Here is a 20,589-nt window from a genome sequence, read left to right on the forward strand (position 1 = left end):
TTGCTTAATTTTCTGCACCTTATATAGGCAACTATCGTCTAAGGGGACATCCTCACTGTAATAGATGATTTGAGATGGTCAAGATGGGAGAATGCAGATTCCAATAGAGTTTAGTATTAACAAATGAAGTTTAGCTGAGAATTCTAATGCAGGGTTTTCCAAACTTGGGTTCAGGAACCCCTGGGAAAATCAAACAGATACTGCAAAGGGTTTGTGAGCTTATGAAAAGCTAATAATTACCTAAAAAAAGAAAAGAAAATGTAATTAAAATGCAATTAAAATTAATATATTCAAATAAAGATAGTTAAAGTAAACACGAAACAAAAAAACAAAAAATACATTGTCTTTGTTTATCTGTATGTCATGTGATACTTTACCATCATCAAAGAACAATGATAATGCAAATGTGTAGTTCAATAATTAAAATTAAAATCAAATGGAGCTTAGCTGACAAAAAAAGTTTGGGAATTGAGGTTGTAGCAGTGGTTGTACTTTTGCTCCAGGTTTTGTTGTGCTATTTTTAGGGAGTGTGGGTGGGTTGGCTCTCTTATAAAGAGTGCTGTTGCTGTATGCGTGTGGGTGTTTGTGTCTGTATTTTTGTGTGTTCTTAATTCTAAATGGTCTGTGTTGAAACCGAAACCATAATTAAAGTGTTTTGAATGCAGGCTCATGCACACAATGCATGAATCCACCTCTTGTTTAAATTAAAAAAATCTATTTTTGATCTTTTCAGTGCTTTAGTTCAGTACTTAATTATCATATAATTTTGTAAATAATAAGTGTCCACACATAAATACAGATAAACCTTATGAAAAAATATGAAAAAACTGCCAGAGCATTATAAAAAGATGTCTATCCATACACACCCCAAACATACATTACTGTCCAAGTTTTCATGTTTCTTATTATTAGTAGAAGTATTTCTGAAGGATCATTTGACACTGAACGCTTGAGTAATGACTGTTGACTGTTGTTTTGGCATCAGAGGAATAAAATACATCTTCAAATATGTTAAAACAGAACAATCAATGAACTGTAGCCTTGGTGAGCATAATAGTCTTCTTTCAAAAACATTAACACTAATATTCTGTGAATATGACAGATCAAGAAGTTAAATGATTTCCACTCATTAATGGTTGTGTGTGGATGTATTGGTAGGTATGTAAGCTGTACAAAGATGTCCCAGGACAGCAGTGATTTCAGTGTATACGCTCAAAGCCAGTGACACACCCATGGTTTACCACACACTGGCTCTAACACACTTTACACTCACTTGCACACACAGGGAAAGCCCCGAGCTTGCAGAAGCAGAGACAGTGTGACAACTGGTTTGTGTCTCTCAGTTTTGCAGATTGTTCTGGGTGTATGTCAGTGCTGTTTAGTCAAAAACTCTGTATGTCTTTGTATTATTAAAAATAATGATCTATCCTTCTTAAAAGGAAATATCTCAGCTGTATGAGCATATTTCAGATACTGTTTGTGCAGCATATCAAGCTCTGTATGAGATGCAGCACACACAGACTGCAGACGGACAGAGTATGCTTGAAATTGCAGAGTCACTGCAGTGCATCAATACTCATCAGAATACAATGCTCACAGCCTGCCAACTCACTGAACTTGTGTGTGTGTGTGTGTATCTGGGTGTTTTTGTTGTGTCTTTTGTTTCTAAACCAAAAGATCTTGTTTTTGATGAAAGCTGTTTTTTTTCCTGTCTCTCTCAGCCCAAGCTCATGGCAAAGGATCTTCTAGACCTGGTGGCATCCCATTTTAACCTGAAGGAGAAGGAATATTTTGGAATCTCTTATGTAGATGAGACGTACGTATACCCAAGACATCCTATTAAATATAACATCTGCCTCTAACTTATGAGAAAAGGTGTAATCATGAACAGTTCAGCTCTCTGACTGTGCCAGGACTGGATGAGTGAAAATTCTGTGATTTATTCCACAGGGAAATGATTGGCTTCACTGTTTTCCTACTCTCTTCACTTTCTGTGACAACCAGCTCTTCATTCAGCCTACACAGTGTGACCTACCACTGTGTGACATTTGTTAGTTGTATCTTCACATGATTTCTTTAAAGCACCCACCCACACACACACTCACACTCAATCAAGAGAAGCTTTCCGTCTGTTCTCACTGCTGGTGTGCTTGGGGGAATGTTATTTGTGGTTCCCAAAGATTTTGAAATGTTGTATGGTGACCTTTGATCCGCCCCACTGTACATGCTTTCCAACAAGGGGTTGACAGTTTGCATTTGCCAAGTACAACATGCAAATGGCCAAATGCATTTCTGTCAGAAACAAGCACACATGGTTAGTTAAAGAGGCACAATCGTTTCCCTATACAAACACAATTTAAAACACTTTGGGTTGTTGCTTGTCAGTGTTACAACCATCTCTATTAATATTGTTCCACTCAGAGCACTATAATTTTAAAATGTTCTTTAAAAAATCTAAATAATATGTTAATACATTTTATAAATATTTATGTAATTCATTACATATATCTGTGTGTATATATAAATATGTATATGATTTATTAATCTATATATATATATATTTTTAAAATATATAAGTAGATAATATACTGTACTGAGTAGAATCTACTTTTGGATTTATAATTACCTGTTAAAGGTTATATATCTCTGTGCAACGGAATACCAATGAAATAGTTTCCTGAGTGCTTTTGTTTTTGTCATCACTGCCTATATTGTGCATAAAAACGCACATGCGATGACACCTCGAATATAAAACAGCCCTCTTGTGGCTAATTTTTCGCATGATGTTTTATGACGTTATGTGGCACTATGAATGAGACATTGTAAGATGTTGCAAGACATTTCCGGTTGTTACAGATGCTATCAGTCATTTCTCTTGGGCTGTTTCAGGGGTCATTTCAGCTGGTTGCAGTTAGATCGGCGTGTTCTGGAACACGAGTTTCCTAAGAAGTCTGGACCCATTGTGCTTTACTTCTGTGTTCGGTAAGTACAGCTGCAGCAAAAGCATAACAAAACCACAGTTTGCTGGCAGCTATCAGAAACACATCCAATCAGAATCCACCATTGCTGTCAACACCCCCAGCAATTTGAGCACCATTACAACAGCAGAGTGTTAATCAGACTGTTTGAATTTCAGAGCATGAGCAGATATCTGCTGGGCGGGTTGATTAGTTTAGATTTTTTTAATTGCATCTGCTTCGAAGTATGACTAATACAAAGAGCAGCAAGTATATTTATTGTTCTTGTGTGTTTGTATGTCTCCGTGTGTTCGAGAGAGTTAAAGCGGGCACATTTGTGTGCTTCCTCGCCGTATTTGACTGTGTAAGGCGCAATCAGCACACAGTCATACATCACCACGCTCGCTGTGGGTGGATGCTGGTTTATTGTTGTCAAGCTCAACATTAAAATAGCCCAGCATTTCACCCATTTGTGGGGACACACTTGAATTGCTTTTCTCTCGTTCAGTCTATTCCTCTTGCATTACTTTGCTTTTCTGGGTCACGCAGACACAAACACTTATATGCACGCATGCATTTCGCTCTAATAGTATGACTGTAATGTATGTCTTTTGCTTGAGCTATTGCATGTCAGTGCAGTTTAAATTTGAGAGGAGGCCCAGTTTTAATGCATGCATGATGTCCTGTGTTCATCAGTGTGTATGCGTGTTGTCCTTTCTGCTCGTGATTGGGCTATTGATTGGAGTGAGCTAAAGTCTTTGATGCGTGTAAGACTCTTTCTCACTCACATCTCAAATTAAACCAGCTGTCAATATAGTTTTAATCACTTTAATCTCTCTCACTTTCACTCGTTTTCCGTCTCTCTCATTCCTCTCGCTCCTTTAAACAGTCAGCCATGGATTCAAAGCATGTGTCTTCATGTATCATGTGTCATAGGGTTTATTTGAAGTTCAGTGTATGTTCAAGGTCATATTATCAGTTTGCATCTAAATGTATATCTATGTGTATGTCTGTGTAACAGTCCATATGTGTGAATGTCACAGCGTCAGCTCAAATGAAACGTCATGCTGAGAGCGCATATTTATTTATGCTGATTTTGATGTTTGTTTGTGTTTGTAGTTCCCGCTAACTTTAATCTGACTGCTAAATGAAGCTTGAACTGTGGAAATTGTTTTCTTTTTGTGGGTTTCAAGAGGGATGGAGACAGCAAGAGGATTTAGCAGTGTTTATGATGCCCTCTAGTGATTGGTCTTTGGGTTTGTGTATAAAATACATTGTTTCGTTCATTGAGTTAATTCAAACGGTCTGAATTAACCCGCTAAGGAGGAATCAGAATTGGTTGCTCATACTGAACAATTTTGAATCACATGTTCACAACTACACAATTATTTTTGGCAGTCTTAATATGTGAATTGTGTATACTGTATATGTAACTGTAATGTTTTTAAACTTCATCCATATTTTGATATACATATTATTTTCTCTTCTACAGGTTCTACATAGAAAGTATCTCTTACCTTAAGGACAATGCCACAATAGAGCTGTTCTTCCTCAATGCAAAGTCCTGCATCTATAAGGTACACTGTTATCACTGTTCTATCACTAGAGGGCAGTATCAACTAATTCCCCTTTATATTGATTTGTTACTTCCATCTGTGTCCATGGAGCACCTTAGCCATAAATGCAATGTTTTAGATTTCTCTGGAAAATGACATCATTGCAACGCTGATTGACTTATGGTACTGTAAGAAAGTACCAAGCTCTTCACTAGCACATATTAAGATACATTACGTTTATTATACATATATACACTGCTATTCAAAAGTTTGGGGTCGTTAAGGTAATAAAAAATCTTTTATTCACCAATAATGACTTGAACTGATCAAAAGTAAACCATAAAGACTCAAATATTGTTACGAAAGAGTTCAATTTCCAATAAATGCTGAACCTACTTAAAAAAATGGTTTACAGAAAAATATAAGCAGCACAACAGTTTTCAATATTGATAGTAATAAGAAATGTTGCTTGAGCAGCAACTTATTAGAATGATTTCTGAAGGACTGGAGTAATGGCTGCTAGAAATTCAGCTTCGCATCACAGGAATAAATTGCATTTCAAAAAATATTTAAATAGAAACCTGTTATTTTAAATTAAAAGAACACTTCACAGTAGGGCTGTGCGATATGGGGAAAATATCTAATTGCGATTTTTTTGACGGATATTGCGATTTGATTTGCGATTTTTAAATTTGCAAAGTCAAGCTTCAGCTTAATATGGTCAATAATTTGCAGCACAGTATGATTACACAGTATGATTATCATTACCCTGCTGAAAAAAATAAATAAATAAATAAATTCTTACAATTTTCATGAAACCATTACAAAATTAGGAATCCAATAGGAATTACTGTTGATCTATCCAATACAATATATTATATTATATACTATTTATATATATATATATATATATATATATATATATATATATATATATATATATATATATATATATAATTTATTATTATTTATTTTTTTCAGCAGACAAGATTATAATGGTATAACTAATTTTATAGAATTAACTTAGTTACTGAATTTCACTGGAGATATTTATTTTTTATATAAATAAAGAACTGTATTTCTTTAGTCAATAATTAAAGTATTACATGTTACACTGTATTTGGGATTTTAATAACTAGTGGAAAATGTGCTTAATGTTTAATTCCATTTAAGAGAAACTAGCAAGCAGTTAGACTGAATTTACATTTGTTTTAAACGAGAGCCAGGCGCGAACCTGCGTCGAGCCTCATTCATACTGCCAGATGCGCTCGTGGAGATTTGCGGTGCAGGGTCACGCGAGAATATAACCAAGCATTACGAAACTGACTGCTTGAGTGCGGCGAGTGTGAAAGGCTTGTCCATGACATGGGATTCATGGCGCGTAGGGAAGAGAGGAGCGAGTATGAGAAGCATTCAGAGACACAGGCTGTGTGTGCGGTCTTCTGAATTGGGAATAGCGAACATGTAATAAGGGATGCTCTTGACATGCATTGTGACGCAGCTCTTGTAAATTATATTTTTTGTTCATTGTCTGTCTTTTCAAAGCTTAAGTTAACGAATGTTTTTTTTAGTTTTAATTTGCCTAACTATTGACCTGACCCTGTAGACGCCATCATCCCACTCCGTCTCTCTCCTGCTTTCCGTTTTTTTTTCTGTTTTTTTTATGGTGGGTGTTTACACAGCTGCCTAGAGCAGAGCTGATTGGGGAGAATGGAGGTGCGCTCGCTCTATTGGTTAGTAAGACTTGAAGGCTGACAGTCATGCATATGCTGGAACAGAGTAATATCGCGTCCACGTCGCAAGCTTTTGCGATTAGCAAATCGCAACGTCTCAAATCGCGATTTCGATTTCGATTAATCGCACAGCCCTGCTTCACAGTATCATTATATTTTTGTTCAAATAAATGCTTGAACCCCAAACTTTTATATGGTAGTGCTTGTAAATATAATAAATATAATAAAAATAGAATTAAATATTTGCAAAAGTTTTTTTTGGTTAGTTTAAAAAACTTTATTTGTGAATTTGTTTGTGTCACTGGTCACATACCACAGATTCCTACCATGAGCTCATTGCTTACACTTTACTCTAGAGTCAGCTTTCTAATACATGCCACTACTCTGTGTGTGACATTCCTGAAATTCTTGTGTTCAGCAAAGGTAAAGAATCACTCCGTTTGACTTGGTCATTGAAGTAATTAAGACCCCCTACACTTCAAAAAACCCTTACATAAAACCCATGTGTGTATATGTGGCTTTGTCCTGCTATTGATTACACAGGAAATAGCTGAAGTGATTTAGATAGACCCTTCAGTGATAAGTCAGCAGATCAGGTCATTAAAAGAGAGAGAGATAAGATAAGAGACAGATTAATGGAGATGTCCTGTCTGCTGTGATCCTGAACTTAAGGGTCTCTTTCTCTCTGTCTGTCTTCAGGAGCTCATAGAGGTGGACAGCGAAGTGGTGTTTGAATTGGCCTCTTATATCTTACAGGTAAGATCACGTCAGACTGTTTATCATGGACCTTCATAAACCGTGCAATGAACTTTCATAAAGCTCTCAAAAAAAGTCTTAAATACACTTGTTTAAGCATTATAGAGTCATATTCAGGTCACTACAGTATTTCAGCCTGACAGGGTGCTTTATTTTAAATATAAAACAGGATGTTTCCTTTGTACTGATAATTTCTCCATACAGGGGAAGTAGTTTGGAGAAATATGGTTTTCCTTTATGACTCTGTGTATGTGTGATCCAGGTGTAGTATCAGGTATGTTGTGTGTGATTGACCTTTTGGAGGATTCAGTCCAGATGGCTGCGACTACATCCCCTACTGAGACACAAATGCACCGTTCTGTGTATCAGAGGATTCAATCTTTCCAAGCGGTCTGGTCTACCATCAAACACTCATTATTGATACTAAAAAATTTTTTTTTTTTCTCCCACAGGAAGCTAAAGGAGACTTCACGAGGTAAGAGGCTGTTTAAAAGAACGAATCACCTTCTAGTGACCTCTTTTACACTCACACACTATCAAAGTCTCGATCAGTGTGTCACTGCAGAGTGAAAGCAGATCCAATTTGTGGTGTATATCAAACTCTCCTTCCCACATAAGCACATGCACATGATTCAAGAGAGATGGAGAGAGAGAGAGAGAGAGAGAGAGAAATGGGGGTGTGAACCCTGGGAAAGGAGACAGAGGGGAGGAAATGGAATGCAGAGGATAAACAGTGTTAAATGACACACACTAACCCCTGGCTCTCTCCATCTCTCACACACACTTATACAAACATTTTCTACACACAGTATCTCAGCTACAAATCTGTCACATTTGCATCCTTCCAGCTTTATTCTGTCACTCCATTTTCTTCGACTCAATTTCCTCTACCTCTTACACTTCCTCTTAACCTCTCCATTGCTCGGTGTTTGGAATGGCACACTACCATACTGCCCAAATTTTTGCAGTATGCGTTTTATATATAGTGTGAAAATTGTGTATGTGGAATGCCCTGATTGTCACTGACTTTGCCAAAATGCGCATTATACAACCTGAGCACATTGTGAGGGATAATATATCCCACAATGCAATGTACTGTTCATTGATTTCAGGAATGAACTGGAAGCAACATCAGTTGTGATTTTAACAATTCCGACTTGGTTTATTAGTTGATCAGATTGTCATAAGTCAGACTGCCATCTTTACGTAAATTGGTTGCAAATGCAAAATAATTTTTAGTTTTAAGAATATGAAAAGTATTATCATTTGCACATTTATTATTACTATTGCAATTATTACAATAATAATAATTAAAATATTTTCTTTTAATTAATTTTCCTTTCTGTGTCTTCTGTCTCTATTCTTTGATTCTGATTGACTATGCTCTGTTAGCTGCTTCTATTACTGAGTGTTTTTTGTTATTTTTACAGTAATGATGCTACTAGGGCTGATCTGAAGAAACTGCCAGCACTGCCTACACAAGCACTGAAAGAGCACCCTTCACTCGCATACTGGTAAGACACACACACTTATACACACAGCTGTCAGCTGATAATAGAGGTATTAACGAGATGTATCTGCTCTGTGTTCTCTGAGCACCATGGGAAAGGATTCCCAAGAATAATTCTCTAACCTAATTTTCCCCGAATTCTATTTGATGCGAATGAAGTGTTTCACAGATGCTGCCGTCTTAGACACTCTCACTCACACACTCATATTGAGCAGGCCGGTGTACTTCCTGTTCTAAGTATGAACTTATCTCCTTCATGGTGTTGTATTTCATTGGCTGCGTCTCTGTACATCTGTAAGCTTTCCCTCTTGTCTGTTTTGTGTTCCTGCGGAATTGAAATAGGCTGTCATCTCATGACCATTGTCACCTGTCGCCGCTAATCTGTGTGTGTTATGTTGCAGTGAGGACCGGGTCATTGAGCATTATAAGAAGCTAAGTGGACAGTCCAGAGGCCAGGCTATCGTCAAGTAAGAAAGAATATTGTCTTGACCAAAATGTTCCTTTAAATCTGATAAACAAAAAGTGTCCAAATGCATTTTTATCTTTAGCCAAAAATGAAACGTCATCATTTGCCCCCCTTATGTCATTCCAAAAACAACGTCTGTGGAACGCAAAAGAAAACATGAGATATTTTAGCTGTTTTTTGTCCATATTATGAATCAGTGGAGTCAATGCAATACAAACTTATAAATCACATATGGTCACATGGCATGCAAGAACCATTCAGTTTTGATGCTTTTGACTTAATTTACTTTTATTAGTGTTTTTTATTGTGTTTCACAAAAGAAAACCAACAAGTTTTGAGTGAATTATACTTTAAATTTTGAACACATATGTTTTTTATGCTTGTATTATACTAAAACATCTTTTAGGGAAACATTTTGTTTGAAAAGTGTGAAATTCTAAGTCTGAATTCAAAAGTATCCAAATCCTTGCACTTTCAGTGCTGATAATCTTTTGCATGCATCCTACTTCCGAGATCCACTCCCATGTGTTCACTGCTAATATAAATTGTCTGCATATGAGACATCCATAACATACTGTCAATGATTTCTTCTTTCTTCTCTCTCACAGCTATATGAGTATAGTGGAGTCGTTACCCACATATGGAGTGCATTATTATGCTGTTAAGGTGGGTCAGTGTGCTTGGAGGGAAAATTTATAATCACAGCCGTCAGTCCACACACACATTCTCATGACCTATAGTATCAGCGCTTGACTTAAGTGTTAAAGGATGCTTAAGACTCAGTGTGTTTAAGATAATCGTGCTCTCATCAACCATGAGCTGACACTTCTCTGTTTATCAGCATGTGTATGTGTGCGCATTAATTTTTTCTCACTCTTGCTCTCTCTCAGGATAAGCAGGGTATCCCGTGGTGGCTGGGTTTGAGTTATAAAGGCATTTTTCAATATGACTACCAGGACAAAGTCAAACCAAGAAAGGTAAGACTGTCTTTTCTCTGTGGACTTACTACAGTTTGACTTCTTTTTGTCCTCTCTTCACATCTCTTCATCTTGGGTCATCCCATAATAGTTTTACCTCCCTGATGTTGATTAGTAGTGCTTGGCAAAATTCATCCCTCACAAGTGAAACTAGTGAAACGAGACCTTAAATCATTCCACTTGTTGAGAAGAGGTGTGTCATTACTTTTCTGAGTGGTCAGACTTACTTGTCATGTGATAAAATGGATAAATTATACTTTTTTGACTTAGGCAACCACCCAGAACAAGTCACTTCTGAAAATGTAGCTTATGACAGTGCTTTTTAAGAAAAGCTCTTTGTTTCTTAATGAGGGAGAGAAACAAATCCCACTTCTCCTTTAAAACTCTCTGCTTAGCAGAAAATCCAGTGGATGTAAGCAGTTTCCCTTGTGCTGTATTTTGAAACTTAGCTTGAGCTGTGTTTGTGCATGTGTATGAATATCTGTTCATCACCTGGTCACCTTTGCTTAACTCCATTACGTCAGCCAAGAGAAGTCTGACCATCTGACGCTTGGGTGTGGTGACCTCAGATAGGTCATGACCTCTGGCAGTCTGACCCCATAGTGTTTTTTTGTAACTTTAGACAGAGACTCTCAAACTTCCAGACAGACGATCAGTGACACCAGTTCAACTGAAATGCTACAAATCTGTCTTAGTCAGAAAAAAAGCTTGCTGTCGGAATGACTTCAGGTGTGTGTCCTGCTTGCTTTGGTTTTCCATTCTCACAGCACATACCCCTGTTTAAGTTCTCTCCAAAGGACAGGCAAAAACCTCAGCCTGTGGTGAGGAACAGAAAAACATTTCCCAAAACCGCAAGCTAAAAATAGTGTTCAAAGCAGAACATCCAGCCAAGCGAAAAGCCAAACTCAGGCCTATTTACAGAGAAGGATCTGTTACAGAAAACGAGAGTTGAAATGAAACGACGCAGCAAAGAGCAGCTCAGAATGGAGGGAAGAGAAACCATCGAGAAGAACAGACGCGTCTGCAAATACGCCACATATGCAAACTAAACAAAATTATAGCTGTACGTACAAATCCACCAAGGGATAGTTCAACCAAAAATGAACGTCATCATTTTCTCACCCTGATGATCTAAACCTGTAATACTTCTTTTTCTATTGCAGAGTGCAAAATAATATACAGTATTTTCCGGACTATAAGTCGCACTTTTTTTCATAGTTTGGCTGGTCCTACGACTTATAGTCAGGTGCGACTTATCAAAATTAATTTGACATGAACCGAGCGAAATGAACCAAGAGAAAACATTACCGTCTACAGCCGCGAGAGGGCGCTCTATGCTGCTCAGTGCTCCTGTAGTCTACACCAAGCAGCATAGAGCGCCCTCTCGTGGCTGTAGACGGTAATGTTTTCTCTTGGTTCTTGGTTCTAAATAAATGCGACTTATAGTCCAGTGCGACTTATATATGTTTTTCCCTCATCGTGACCTATTTTTGGACTGATGCGACTTATACTCAGGTGCGACTTATAGTCCGAAAAATACGGTAGTTTAAAAAATGTTTTAACTATTTTTGTTGATACAGTGCAACAACATTGGACCCCACTGACTTTTATTGTATAGAGGGGAAAAAATTTAATGGTAATAAGAAATGGCATAGGAGTGAGTAAAGGATGACAATATGTTCAGTCTTGTGTGAACTATTATTTTAATCACAAAGAACAATCGGACGTCTAGCCCTGCGTTCAAATGCCAGGCTGCAACTTTCCACTGATCTGTATTTCAGATGGGCCATTGCCACTAATGTTCTCATTACACAGTTTGCCTTCATCACATATGCACATTTTAATGTTTTGATGATAAGCTCACATGCGCTAATGGGTTGTGGCTGTTCTCCATCTGTATGCAGTGTGTGTGAGAGACTGTGGGATATACTGTTAAATATGCCACACACTAAAAGTTGCAGACTCGGTGAGTTAATGGTTGGGTTTGCTTAATGAGTTTTAAACTAATTTAAACCCTCTTCTAATGAGAAACCACAGAGCATTTGTGCCAAGGTGTGTGTGTAAAGTTTCACAGAGGTGTGACGAGTACAGTTGTGGTTTCATCATGAATTGGGGTGCATGTGTTTCTCAAGAGCTATTGTCCTCTACCTAAACTCCCTCCCCAGCCTCGCTGACTCCAAAACCCACAACAGGAAACCCAGCAGCAGACACCCGCAGGATTACTGTCGCCCTGACAACACAAAACATACTGGAAACATTAGTGCGTCTGACGAATGCGGGACCACTCCCCAAAAACTGGCATGTTTGCTGCTGTTTCTGATTGGTTTGGATCAACTCATTAGCTCTACTAACTGAAAGATTCTTGCCTTGTAAAACATAAAAACAGCATAGCCAATCTAAAAAAAATGTATAGCTGCCCTTCTAGCCAGATGTGACATTATAGCTATGAATCATGGGATTGCAGCCCTTGAGTCACCAGTGATTGTTTTTATCCTGTCTGCTGCTAGTGACCTTTGACCTTTCCAATACCCTGTCTTTTCTCATAAGCGCTCGCTATAGCTCCGGCTAAGTAAATACCATGCCACACACACAGTCTTCCTGTACTCTGTACTTGTCTTTGTTAGAGAAAGGGGTGGGGGTTTGTTGTATTATTCTATGTACAGACAGACTGCAGTGTGGGCGTTGTGCATTATAATAAAAGCAACTGCAGTGAACAGTCATAGTGACGAAATGACATTTACACTGAGACTCCTTAAAATCAAATTTCCCTTATGTTGACATTTTTATGCTTGAACTCTAGACAGGAATTAGGGATGGGCGTTTTCCACAAATATCACATTCGAATATTTGAGCTCACAAAAAACGAATATTCGAATATTCGTTTATTTAAATTAAGTAGCAATTAGTAGCAATGCAGCAATTAGGCTATTGTACAGAATGTAGCTTACACTTAACTTTTAAACTGTCAGCAAATCTTTTTTGCTTTTTTTTCTATTGTTTCAAATGTTCTTGTTAAGAAATACGGGCATGTAAACATGATTGGGGGAAAGTCGGCTCCTTAGTCTGTTAACAATAAGGCCGGCCGCGGAGAAAACGCGCTCTGACGACACAGACGTTGGCGGGACTCACAACGGTGTGCTAAGCGAATACGTTTTGTGAAGCGCTTCGTGTTTTCGTTTCACCACTGAATGGGATCCTCATCTGGTGGAATACATGGCTCCAGCAAGAACTGTTCCCACTCGTCTCGGCTGGACTCTCTGTAATCATCGCTGGAGAACTGGCTCAGCCTTTTCGGACGAGTGGGCATTGCATCTTCTTCATCGTGGCGACTGCATCCGCACCCCTCGCATAAAGGAAAATGTTCTGATAATGTTCAAAAAAGGTTTTTTTTCTTACTTCTCTCATGTTTTCATCGAGAAACCTGAGATGTTTGTGCCGAGGGTCTAGGGCAGACGCGAGAAGAGGAGTTTTCACTGCATTCTCCAAGTTAGCGGTGTTTATTCGTTGCTTGAGAGATGCTGCAACAATGTTCTTGGATCACTTTCTGTGATTCTCCACGGCATATTTGAAGTACTAGAAGACCGCAGTTCTTTTAGGGGGCGTTCACATATCGCGTCTTTTGCATGCTCAAGTCCATTATTTCCAATGTAGACGCGCGGTATGCACGCTCATAATGGAAGCGACGCGGTCGTGATTCGCACGCGGTGCGACGTGGTCCCGTTTTTTCCAGGCGCGTCCGCACTGCATCGAGTTAAAAACATCTCAACTTTCAGAATGCCGCAAGCGCACCGCAGGTAATGTGACAAGAACTAAACATTCAGCTTCATCCTTTCCTGTAACAATGTTGAAAGCTCAGCCAAGATGAAGGAACAGCTGATCATAGCTGTATATGGATTGCCATTTTGAAATAAATTTAGTAGCAGAGCTACTGAAAGCGATTTTTTTTGTGCTGCAAATCCATTTATCCTTTGCTGAAATTTCCGCGTCTTCATGGAGAGAACGCGTCGCCTCAGGAGCGCTTCTGCCCGAGCGCTTTGGAAAGAAGGAGAAAGTGGCGCGCATAGCCTTTTCCACGCCTTATTAGGCGCGATATGTGAATGGCCCCTTAATCATTCATTAATTATTTTTTGCTTGCATACACCTTCAAATATGCCATGGAGAATCAGCGACCAAAATAAAAAGTGACCAAATTAGGTTTTATTGTGAACTTTTTTTTTTTTTTTTTTGCGAAATTCGAATATCATTTTTATTTATCGAATAATTAGAGCAGAATGAATATTCGAATGTTCGACTATCCGTGCACATCCCTAATAGGATTATGTTTTAATAAGTGGTTAGCTCTTCTAAAACCTGATTTACTGTCTATAAATGCAAGATTATAAGGCATCATTGTCTCAATTAAAAGTAAATTTAAACAAAATTATGCTCATTTCGGTCAAAATCAAATGCAGCATTGCATGTATTATTGGAAGATTAGGCAATCCCATAATGCACTGAAAGATTTTATTTATTTATTTTAGAGCCCGACCAATATATCGCTTTGTCAGTATTATCGGTCGTTATGAGACTGTATCTGCAAATATGCCGCCGATATGATTTTTATTTTTACAGAACATATAACGCAGATGAAATGCTTCTAAATTGTGTCATTACTTAGTTTGTTTAGCCGAGTGTGCTCCATTGTTTTGCTACTGGCGACTCAGGTCAGTGTAGAGATGTGCGGATGAGCTCAAACGTCATCCGAGTCCGTTACTTCAAATAAATTATTGGCCCGCCACCCATCACACCTACATTTGATCGTCACATTACAATGATTCTAATTCTTAGTTTTGCATGATGATATGATGAATAGATGGTTCATTTTTAACGGCAGTCTAATCTGTGGATCTCTGCATGCTGATCGCGACCACTCAGTCAGTGCTTGTGTTTACATCGGTCACATCACATTTCCTAACTGGGTGTCTACACCGGATCCGAGTGGATAAACAGTAGAACCCATTATAATCAATGTTTAATGTTTATTCAACAAAGGCAAAGCCTTTTGAAAATCTATTTGTGGCAGGCACCACAAATAAATCAATATATGAGAACCACTATAGTCTCATAATTGAAGTGTAAATTCTTCATTGTCCAGTATTGTATTGTCAGCAATTTATAAAAACGTTTTCATAATTGTAACATGCATATTTACATACATAATTATTCAGGTGCATGACTAATAACTTGCAAAAACTTGACGCTACAGCAGCACTTCTTCGTCATCATCTTGTCCGATGCACTCAACCAAGTGTTCTAACCATGACTTCATCCCACCCCACCCCCCAGCCATTCATATTTCCATAGGTGGGATTTATTTTAGTGATATTCTAATGGGACGCTTTGTGACATCACAAAACCCCCCAAAACAACACTGTAGTCCAAACGAGCCGTTCGTTGTAATTGTAGTAGGATTTTTTAAAAACAAATTATCACCGTTTGGAGTGTACTTTGAGATTTGTAACTTCGTAGATCTTTTTTTATGCCCAAACATACACACTACACACTGACTAAAATTCTAAAAGTGAAAAGCATAATAATTAATAAATAAATAAATAATTGAGTCATACCCCTATCAAACTTTTGAACGGTAGTGTACATCTATTTTAATGAAAACTAAAAAAAAGGAAAATGGGATCATCTAAATAAAAATAGACTTTCACTCAACATTCGTGTATGTGTTGTGCTTGCATGCTTTTAGTTGAACTGCATGCTAAACTTTATTGGAATCAACTGCATAAGAACAGAGGTGGGGTATTCAGACACAGGCATAGCCAATCTCTGGACCCCATCACCATGGCTGTGAGCCTTCATTAAAATCCTTTGAAGTCCAGAACAAGATTTAACCCTGTTTCCACAGATCTAAATAACCAAACAACATGATGACTAGAACACGGTTCAGCTGTCAGTGAAATATTTGCTGGAACTAACCAGGATTCAGCACATCACTGGGCACATGGGCCCCATTTAAAAATACCTTTTCTCTCTTACAGCCTCTCTTGACTGCATGGCCCAAAATCACACACACTTTCAGCCAAAATTGTTTCAATCCAGAACAATAGCTGAAGTCCCCAGTGAGTTCACCTCACTATGCCCAAAATACTCTGGTGTGGTAAATGCTCCATGCCTCATTGGCTCTTATAACTACACCATGCTACAGAGTGTTTAGATGTCATGGAACATAGTAGCCTCCCTCGCTTTCTTTTTCCTCTCCCTCTGTTAAGGAGAGAGAGATTTGTATCTCCATAATGAAAGTTGTTTTGAAAGTGTTAAGGGTCAAGTTTGTTCTTGGTCCCATGAGACCATCAAAGCCTCTCATAAACACCACGAAACATTCACGCCATCAAAATCTCTGTGCTGTTCAGTTGCACTGTATCCATTACTTTTTGGGACAGAAAGCATAAGAAATTGAACTATTCTGCTTCCATTTCACTAAATGACTTAATGTCGCTCTGTTTTATATTAATTAGTCTTTTAACAGTACAGCACTTTGGTATATGCTGTGGTTTTTAAAGTACTTATAAATAAATTTGAATTGAATTAATGATTCATTCAGTACTTCTGAGGAACAATATACTGAGCAAAATAATATTATTATTGGTAAGATATTTTAATGTTGTTTATTAATTTTATTTCTACTACTTTCATTACTATGTTTTATTTTAGTTATATGTATCATTAGACCAAAGAAAGAGTCATTTGTTTACACATTGTAGTTCTGTATTCTTGTGATTCTTTGTATTATTGTGCATCAACTTGTCTTTCTCTCTCATTTCAGTGATTTATATTGCAATTCATCAAATCATGCGATTCATATTGTAATCTCATTTTATCTAAAATTGTAGATTTAGTAGACATGAAGAAAGACTCTTTTAATGCAGTATGTTATCTGCATCAGTGGAATACTGAAGATGTTAAAGGACCGTTACCAGAAACGAATGCTGTGCAAGTCATGTGATACCAGTATATTTAAATAAAAAATGGAATCAGTTCTGAATAAGAAACGGTTCTTAATTCCCAATCCTAGTGATATATATGAAATAGTTTTGTGTTTGTGTGTGTGTCTAACTATGTTGCTTCCCTCCCCTCTTCCTTCATCTGTCCATTGTTTTCCCAGGCTATTAAAATTCTTGAGCTCTTCAAGCCAGCCCCCTCCCCTTCTCTCTCCACTCTCTTCAATCATTTTTTCATTTCTCTTTTCCTTTATTTTCTTCTTTTTTTCTTACATCAAGGTCTTTGCTAAGGAATGCTTATATACAAAGTACATTTAATGACTGTTAACAATTTTGGACGTAATTGATAGTTTAGATTGTATATACCTCTTTATATACCTTGGAAAGATGGTATAGGCTCTTTTTATTAATAAATGAAAATAACAGTTTCAGCAAATGTACACTATATGAAGAGTTTGGTTCCAAAACACTAGAAATCTATTTAGTTTATTTTGAGTAAAAATGTGTTTTCTATACCAAGAAAGTGGCCAGATGAAAACCACTATTTTCTGTTTCAAGCTTTCACATAGCATCTTTAGGTTATAATAACATAAAAAATTCAAATCCAGATTTAGATTTTCAAAGATTTATTTTAAAAACTGATTATTTTTTCCCCAAAATGCAATAAATCCATTGAATTAATATAAAATATATTTTTTATATTGAAACTGTTGAAAATATACAACAAAGTAAGTTGTTACATACGTCAGCCATATATGACAGCCTCTGAACGTGGTCAACACTAATTGTATTAATACACATTTTTACATTTCTTCACCACCGCAGTAACCACCACAGGTTAATCAAATTATAATTTGTTTTAAGGCTGCTTGATAAATGCACATCTCTTCAGTAACGTGGTTTAGTGATCAGTAGTAAATCTCCATCACATGCTTTCAGATTTAGCGGCATTTAATACACAGAGCCGTAGATCACTGACAAGCTACACAATATCACATTCATAATCAAAGGTGATCTATTTGGGATTATCAACACAATATTGCGTAGCTTGTCAGTTACTGTATACAATGCGTGGAAAGGTGCGCTGTGATTGGTTGAGCGGATGTATCAAATTCTGCAGAGAAGGGAGACTGGCGTTTGTCACTGTTTGGAAGGATAGGGAAAAAACATGACAGAATAACACAGCAGATATCGCGTTTTGCATTAAAATAAAATATACTTTTCAATACCGAACAGATGCAATACTGATTTAGGCGGGAACTAATTTTTTTTTAAGTGAAAGTGACGTGATGTGGCCAAGTATGGTGACCCATACTCAGAATTAATGCTCTGTACATTCACTCCTCCCACCGACAATCCCTGCCAGTACGAGACTTGAACCCACAACCTTTCGACTCTCTAAGCATTAGGCCACAACTTCCCCTTTTTTCCCCCATTTTAAATGACGTTTATCACATTTTGGAACCAAACTATTCATATATTCATGCCAGTTTCTCCACCAGTCTCTATTTCTATTGAGTTTTTTTTTGTGTCTGTGCAGCTGATGACTCCAGGAGTCCAATGCGTGTACCACAGACAGCCGTGTGTGTGTGCGTGATTATGTATAATGAGAACCAGAACCAGGTTTCTTGAGTGAATGAGGGGAAAAGTTTTTAACAAAAGAAAATAGTTTAACAAAACACTGAATTTTGAGGGGTTACTACAGCACACATAAAAACACATCACTCTAAACTCTCCATAAACCCCACCCACAGGAAGTGTGTGTCCCAGAGGGAAGAGAGGTTCGGAAGGGGGCTGTCCCCTCCCACTCTTGCTTGCTCTCTCTCTCTCCATCGCTCTTGATCCAAACAGTATCTCTCTTTCTACACATTTACAGAGGAGGACTCATTGTTCTCCTGTGCTTAAGGAGGATTTTACTCTCTCACACTCACCATAAGCAGAAAAGTGCACAGAAAAGTAAAACATCTTGGCTTGGACTTGACTTCTGGATTTTCTTTTAGAGCCTTTTCCTGAAGTTTTCTAATCTGGAAGGAGTTTAAAGTCGTTGGAGCACCAACTTTGGAATGTTTGATTGAGGTTTTGGGAATGTTGTAAAAACGTTCTCTCATCTCTGCAGGTGTTCCAATGGAGACAGTTGGAGAATCTGTACTTCAGGGAGAAGAAGTTCTCAGTGGAAGTACATGATCCGAGAAGGTAAATCTATTTTACAGCCTACATGTGTTTACTCACACTTACAGGTCATGAACTGTATAGGCTTACAAACAATCTGTCAATTACACTGACAGTACATGTTGTGGGCCCCACTTTAACAACATCTCAGCAGCAGTTTGATCTCATGAAACATTTGAAAGATCTCAGCTGTGTATGTATTGTCCTTTTTTTATTCTATGGATTAAAGTGTGAAAATAATTTGAATTACTTAGAAGTCATCTAAGATCTACACATCAGCTATACAAGCTTAGTTTTGTTTAATCTTGAAAATATATCAGGCTTTGACAGGAAAACTCATTTTAGTGTCCTCTTGTTCCTGAAGAGAAAAATAGTTTTCACTGGTTCATAGTTCGTAGTTACATCTAGTTGTTTTGCGTCCACAAGCTAAGCTATCTGTTATTGGATAAAAATTTCTGACTTCTTGTGGAGAAGAGGGCAGAAGTATGGCTGGAACAAATGGACAAAAACATGGTCTCCTCGTTTTATCTGTCTATTTGTAGAGATTGAGATGTTGTTGGAGTTTGATCTCAGTTCTCTCTTTTGTCCTGTCAAAACTTATATTTGTTTCGGATCTTCAGTTTGTGCCGACGTTCTCTCTGTCAATATTAGGATGAGTTCAGGGTTTAATCAGACCCTCATGACATCATCAGTATGTGCCGAGGGCTGGTTAGTCTTTTCAGAAGAGCAGAAGCTGCCAAAAGCAGCAGCACATGCTGCCTCAGACGCTGACAGATAAGCCGCCTCATTCACGCTGTTCAAACAACCACCACGACAGCCCAGAAACGAGGAGAACACTGAGGGAGTTCACAGAAATGCTGGAGGCTGGGGAAATAAGACATGAAAGAGCGCAAAACAGTTTAGGAAGATGAAACAATCTGTTTATTTTGCAGCATGAGGGACTATGATGTATTTTCCTTCTTGTTAAGTTTACTGTCATTCAGGTAAAGTCAATGCAACATACGCACATACGCTAACATAGTTTTGATAAGAGTCAGAACATGAGGGTCTGCTGTTTATCTTTGTTCTAGTGGAGAGGCCTGGAGGATTTTATAAAGCCCATCACAGGACACACACGTGCGCTGGGTTTGACCACAGTGTAATGGTGTGTGTGCTTGTGGGCTGCGCTGTGTGCGGTATGTTAAGCCGATACATTGCAGAGCTGTCGGGAGTATTATGTGCTAACACCAGTTCACATTTCATTTCTCCCACATAAATATATATCATACTGGTAGCTAATAAAATATCAGACAATAGAATTTAAATGCACTTTAGGTTTTTTTGTGTGTGTGTGTGTGTGTGTGTGTGTGTGTGTATGAATTTTTATGTATTTTTGTATTATCTAAGTGTACACTAAAATTTGAATGAAGACTGTAGTAATGATGCTGGAAATTCAGCTTTGTCATCAAATGAATAAATTACATTTTAAAATATATA

The 20,589-nt window shown here is 37.7% G+C and overlaps 1 protein-coding gene across 11 annotated transcripts in view; it reads left to right on the forward strand.

Moving 5' to 3' along the window:
• frmd4a (FERM domain containing 4A) overlaps window positions 1-20,589 on the forward strand; it is a 154,469-nt gene that overhangs the window by 118,312 nt on the left and 15,568 nt on the right. For 8 of the 11 annotated variants that reach the window (XM_059506814.1, XM_059506811.1, XM_059506812.1 and 5 more), the window contains exons 3-12: window positions 1,722-1,816; window positions 2,890-2,982; window positions 4,450-4,534; window positions 6,946-7,002; window positions 7,455-7,477; window positions 8,433-8,516; window positions 8,914-8,979; window positions 9,587-9,644; window positions 9,869-9,955; window positions 19,061-19,136. In XM_059506814.1, coding sequence (XP_059362797.1) covers window positions 1,722-1,816; window positions 2,890-2,982; window positions 4,450-4,534; window positions 6,946-7,002; window positions 7,455-7,477; window positions 8,433-8,516; window positions 8,914-8,979; window positions 9,587-9,644; window positions 9,869-9,955; window positions 19,061-19,136 — 724 coding nt within the window. Of the gene's footprint in view, window positions 1-1,721; window positions 1,817-2,889; window positions 2,983-4,449; window positions 4,535-6,945; window positions 7,003-7,454; window positions 7,478-8,432; window positions 8,517-8,913; window positions 8,980-9,586; window positions 9,645-9,868; window positions 9,956-19,060; window positions 19,138-20,589 lie in introns of all 11 variants that reach the window. The other 3 variants (XM_059506809.1, XM_059506806.1, XM_059506804.1) reach the window with 1 other exon arrangement.

The sequence above is a fragment of the Carassius carassius genome, chromosome 23 (assembly GCF_963082965.1).
Source record: "Carassius carassius chromosome 23, fCarCar2.1, whole genome shotgun sequence".
Classification (NCBI taxonomy): domain Eukaryota; kingdom Metazoa; phylum Chordata; class Actinopteri; order Cypriniformes; family Cyprinidae; genus Carassius; species Carassius carassius.